The sequence below is a fragment of the Perca flavescens genome, chromosome 14, assembly GCF_004354835.1.
Source record: "Perca flavescens isolate YP-PL-M2 chromosome 14, PFLA_1.0, whole genome shotgun sequence".
Taxonomy (NCBI): Eukaryota; Metazoa; Chordata; class Actinopteri; order Perciformes; family Percidae; genus Perca; species Perca flavescens.
The window spans coordinates 14,423,025-14,428,886 of NC_041344.1; the positions used below are offsets into that span (position 1 = coordinate 14,423,025).

The following is a 5,862-nucleotide window of genomic DNA, read 5'->3' on the forward strand; positions in this document are numbered from 1 at the left end:
TTTGAAATTCTTCAGTGTATTTCATGAACAAACTTTACAAAACTTAAAATGCTTTTTGGTTTTTAACCTCTCTTTTGTCGTTTACTTCTTCCCCATCTTCTTCATGTGCATCTGATAGCACTGCTCACAGGCAATGGAAAGTCCAACAACCAGAGAAACAAACTCCTCAAAGTCCACCTGGCCGTCACCGTTGGTGTCCAGGTCCTTCATGATTTTGTCTACAGCGGCAGGGTCCTTCTGAGACTGGGTTAAAGAAGGGGAGAGGGGGGGCATCGACAAGGAAAACTTTGAGTTAAACCATACTATGTGATAAGGAGTACAATGATGAACATGTTTAAATTCTAGACTAGTGTGATTATGCATTTTACGTGTTGGTCCCTTCTCACCTGGAGGAAGTTAGACAGCTCGTTCTCCATCAACTCTCTAAGCTCTCGCCGGCTGAGTGTGCCGTTCCGACCGTCCCTAGAGGCGTACCGGTGGAACACCTTGATAAGTGACTCCATTGCTGTTTCCAGTTCTGAAGGCATGGTTGCTGAGGTGTGTTTAGACTGGAAAACAAAGTTCAAATAGAGAAGAACTTGCTGAACATGATCGATGACAGCATAGAGTTCAGCTTCATAGAACAATTTTAAAACAAGACCTCAGAGAACTTAGAAAAGACTGATGATAAAACCTTGTTTTGTTTTGTCGTCAAGTATGTTCTACTGATAAGCTTATCTAAGGAGTTTAAAGGGCATGGGGGAGTTCAAACAGTAGCTTTTTTTTTTGCAAGAAACAAATGCTGCATTGACATATCGACAATCTGCTACCTCTGAGTGAGACTGAGCTCCATCAGAGGATCTTGCAGAGAAATAATTCCATGTCTTGGGTGAAATACATTTCAGACTCGGTTCTGCATGGTTAGTTCCATTGTACTTTTAGGGAGATGTGATGTAGCCTAATAATGGGGTAGCAACACTTTTCTCTTTGCTCTAACGCCCTTAGCACTGATGAGTAATACTCATTTTAATGCTGCCTTTCTTTAAATAGTTGTTGTTCTTAAACTGCACTGTAACTTTTATTCTCGTATTTTGGGATTGTTCTTAACTGCTCTTTAATGTTTTATGTAAAACACTTTGAACTGTCCTGTTGCTGAAATGTGCTATACAACTAAAGCTGCCTTGCCATGCCTTGCCTCATGAGAAGTGAGAGGTCTGTTATTAGGTTGTTAGAAAAAAACAGATGGAAAAACAATCAGAAACTACAACCATTCTGAACACTGTTGTTGGAGAGTTGCAACAGTTAAAAAGGAGAAGTGGGAGGAAAAACAGGGTGTGTGTTAATTGTGTGAGGAGGGAATGGAAATTTTCAGCTGGATGAAGGAAATATGTGCGGATAACCAACTTGGTGCAGCAAATGAGAGGGGACCCCATAGCTGCAGACTACATGTGTGTACATGCCCATAGTCCAACCACACCCTTAGTGTACCTATATGTATGGACTCAACTGTGTTACTCTCACAACAAGAGAGTATCCAGTAAAATGTCATAAACTGTGGAAAATAAGTCTTAGTTTTTTTAGTGAGTGCTATTAAGCCAAACATATGAATCTTATCATTCTTAAATAGTTGCCAAATTCGAGTTCAAAAGTTAGAAAAAAGACAATCATATGAATAGAGTAACTTTCCAAAGGATGTAAACACAAATATTAACAACATAGGCGATTACATGAATTCTGTAACAAATACTGTATTTATAAAAAAGATTAACCACCGACATGCTTATCCATAAAGGAAAAGCTTTGATTGGCAGATAAAGTAATGAATCCCACACATTCCTTATCCACATTAACCGGCTGTAGGCTACTTGCAGCCGTTACAGGGTTTAGGAATATCCCAACAGTTAGACAAGAGCAGTATAGGATTAGTTCTTACCGTGCAGGGCTGGGACGTGGTCGGCAGAAGAGAGGTGGGAATGTTCAGAGGTCGGGAAGAAGTGCAGCAGAGATTTTATAGTCAGGCGCCGCCCTGACTGCTGGCCAGTGTGAGTCAACCGTGGTGTGGACTGAGCCCTCGTGCAGACGGTGGTGGGCGGACCCGCCACAGCAATACAGTACACAAAAAATAAATAACTAGGCTATAATTTACTAAATTATACAATATATTATAAAGGTATCTCATGTAATATTACAGTTGAAAAAGTTTAGTTAGATTGTCAAGGGTTACTTGATTACATTTTTGATTAGGCCTATACGTCTTTTTTTGATGATTCCAATTCTAAATGCCGAATATGTCCTACTACTGTATATCAAAATAAATTACTCCTCTCAGGTTGCCAGTTTTGTTAACGGTGACCTAGCTTTGAACAACAAGACTACAGTAAAGTTGGCAAATAAGTAAATAAATAGATAAATATACCACTAGGCTAGAGCATAGACTGATCTTCATTAGTAGGCTGTAAAGGAGAAAATGTGACTATAACCTGAATAATAATCAATAACTCATCTTACAAATGAAAATGTTCTTGTGTGCTTTGTCACTTATGACACTGCTGCAGCAACAAAGACCAGTGCCTTCAGCTATTTGTTGAGTCTGTGTAGCCTAAAGCTGAATTACATCATTGCAGAAAATACAAATGAGCAACTAAGTAAAGGATTTCTTACAAGCTGTCAACAAAAAATGATGGAGTTGTTGATGGGGCTTATTGTAATAAGCAGCTAAGCCAATCAGTAGCATTTTACCACACACTATCTATAGTCCTTTATGAGTGACAACACACGCAATCATTTTTCTAACCATTTTATTAAAAGTTCCTGAGAAACTTACATAGTGCGCAAAGGTCAACACTGAGTTTACAGTGTTGACTTCCATAGTGTTGCTCTATAGAGACTACTTTAGTACTGGAGTACAGATTACATTCCAGGACATAATAACTTACCGCACATCTGATAGATTGCAAATTTTTGTACTAGAGTTTTTTTTCATGATTTTCCATTTTGGTTGTTTGTTTTTTTTCTTTATTTTATTCATCCTATAAAGCCAGTGGTGAAAGTAACTAAGTACATTTAGGCAGGCACTGTACTTAAGTACAATATTTTAATTTTCAGCTATAGCCTACTTCTTGTCCACTACAATTTAGACAGAAATTGTACTTCTGACTTCAGTAGATTTATTAACCGTACCTTTCAGATTCAGTGATGTTATAATGTAATCAACACATATATATTTTGATATTTTTACATTAATATGACTTTATTGATTGCCAGGAGTGTATTGTACATTGTATTTCTGCAATGTGTTGTTGCTACTTTTACTGAAGTAAAATACCTTCTTCCACCACTGTATAAAGCTCGTTGGACTGTTTTGGTGTTCACTTTACAGTAATGAATAAATTGAGGGCCCTCTTGTGAAAGGTACGTGTGTTCTTTATTAAAGAGGTCAGATGTTCATATTCTCCTCTCATGCTGATGAACTGACTGAGCGGTGGATGAGTTTAATAAATGTAACCATAAAATGTGAACCTCAGCAGTGGTGAAATAAGTATCTCGATCCTTTACTTATATAAAAGTATACTAATACTGCAATATAAAAATACTCCATTACAAATAAAATCATTCAAAACCTTCAAAAGTAACCTAGCATCAGCAATATTAAAACAGCAGAAGTAAAAATACTTATTATAAAGAATGACCCCTGTCAGGTTCATGTCTGTTTATATAATGTAGTATTATTAATATTAGTGATGCATTAATGTGCAAGTGTCATTTCAATGTCATAGCTGGTCAAAATGGAACTTTTTCTACTTAATTTCTACTATTTAATACATTTATGACTCATTACTACATTATATTTTGTAAACTAATAATCAGTTATTTATGTAAGATCTTAATCTAAAAAGTAACTAAAGCTGTCATCAATGTAGAGCAGTAGTACATTTCTACTGCAATTGAGTGATTGAGCAGATGCCTGAATAGAGCTTCATGTGCATCATCTTGTGGATTTAACTGGTAATGCGCCTTAGGGTCTGCATAATATTTAGTTTCTGTAGCTAAACATCATGTTTAATGAATATGTTTATATATTTGCATGAGAAATTATATATTTGTTTGTAATTTGAAAAACACAAATATCCAGAGCTGCTGTTGTTCATTCTCTGCCATATAAACCCCCAGTGGTGAAAGTACATTTACTCAAATCCTGTACTTCTGTAACAATTTGATGCTACTTTATACTTACACTCCATTAAAATTCAGACAGAAATGTACTTTTTTGCCTGCACATTTATTTCACAGACGCAGATACGTTGTAGTTTTATAATTTAAATACAAAACATACAACCAGTTCATATAACATGATGCATTGTTTCATGCAAGATTAAACAACCCCACAGTATATCAAGTCATTAAATGATCATGATAAATCATAAGTGCCTTAACTTTTGTTACTTTAAGTACATTTTGCTCATAATACATCTGTGCTTTTACTTGTAGTATAAGTTTTACTTTTAATGCAATATTATTATATCAGTATTGCTACTTCTACTCAAGTAAAGTCTCACTACTTTCCCACCAATGTTAAACTCAGACTGCTGTCAGGAGTCATGCAATTCTTCTCACAGGTGTTTACTGACAACCCAGTGAATGTTTCTCCCCTAACCAGCATCTCTATCAACTCCATACTTTACACCCAAATAGTATTTTAGAAAAACAACCATTACATGTAATGCTCCTGAGGTGTGTTTGGTTATGATCTATTTGTGTCACAGCCAACGAAATCCAACTGCCCAAGCAGCAGCTTAACTGCACTAGACAACTAGAACAATGTGGTACTTTGAATCCTCTGCATGAATCTTTTAAGGAGTTTGTTGGGAGAGACCACCACATTGACTGGTTTTAACTTAACTAAACACTTCCCAGAGGTTTCCACCCCACACACACAGTTTGTGTTTCTACATGCCGTGCAGCCTGGTTCTGATATGGCAGGAGCGTATGATTTAATATAGAATGAATGTAATGTTTCCCCACAAATGGCCTTATTTATACGTCTGTTTGGGCTGGATTAGTTACACGTTTTAGTGATGAGTTCTTTTTTTTTTTATTCACAATTTAACACACAAAAACTAGACATACAAGACATACTCCAAAACACAACCACACCAAACAATAAAGACAAAAAATAAATAAAAATAATAATAATCCTACGCTACCACAGTCTGTGGGTTGTCCATTATTCAATGTGAATTCATCATTTTATAGTCTTTATATAATTCAGTACTAAGGACCTTGTGGATGAGAAATCTTGCAGTCTTGAATGCCGTTTACTTGTAATTTGTTCAATGGGCAACAAGTCTATTATTTGCTCCAGCCATTGATCCAATATGGGTCTTGACTGGGAAATCTATGTAGTAAGTATATTTTTTTTGGCAAAATAGGAAAACATGTTAACACACATTTCTTTGTATAGGGAAACTTATTTTCCACATCATAATTCAACAAATATAACATAGTACAGTTACACATATCTTGAATTGCTTTATGAATCTTCTCCCAAAAGGAATAAACAGCTTTACAATACCAAAATAAATGCATGAATGCTCCTAATTCAGTTCTGCATTTCCTGCACATAGAAGAATTTATATGATCGAACTTATTAAGCTTCACTGGAGTTATATAGTATTTATACAGGAATTTATAATTAGTTTCCTTAACTTTAATGTTTATAGTTAAAGGTGAGGTTAATTCCGTACACAGAGTTAGCCATTCTTTTTCACTAAACTTCTTTTTAAACTCTAATTCCCAATTTGTTCTCAAAGAAGAAAAAGAGTTCTGGGAACTTTCAGACAAAATTCTATACAAGTGAGATATCTTACACTTAAGCGAAGTAGC

The 5,862-nt window shown here is 35.7% G+C and overlaps 1 protein-coding gene across 1 annotated transcript; it reads right to left on the minus strand.

Moving 5' to 3' along the window:
* s100a10a (S100 calcium binding protein A10a) lies at positions 1-2,020 on the minus strand. The gene is made up of 3 exons (XM_028597479.1): positions 1,913-2,020; positions 387-548; positions 1-243 (listed from the first exon to the last, which is right to left on the minus strand). Exons 2-3 carry the CDS (start codon positions 525-527, stop codon positions 82-84), a joined length of 303 nt encoding a protein of 100 aa, XP_028453280.1. The 5' UTR covers positions 528-548; positions 1,913-2,020; the 3' UTR covers positions 1-81.
* Between the last annotated feature and the right edge of the window lie 3,842 nt (positions 2,021-5,862).

Coding starts and splice junctions, on each gene's coding strand:
- s100a10a (XM_028597479.1), bottom strand. CDS start 527: ATGCCTTCAGAACTGGAAACAGCAATGGAGTCACTTATCAAGGTGTTC. Junction 244..386: donor AGCTGTCTAACTTCCTCCAG/GTGAGAAGGGAC, acceptor TCTTTAACCCAG/TCTCAGAAGGACCCTGCCGC.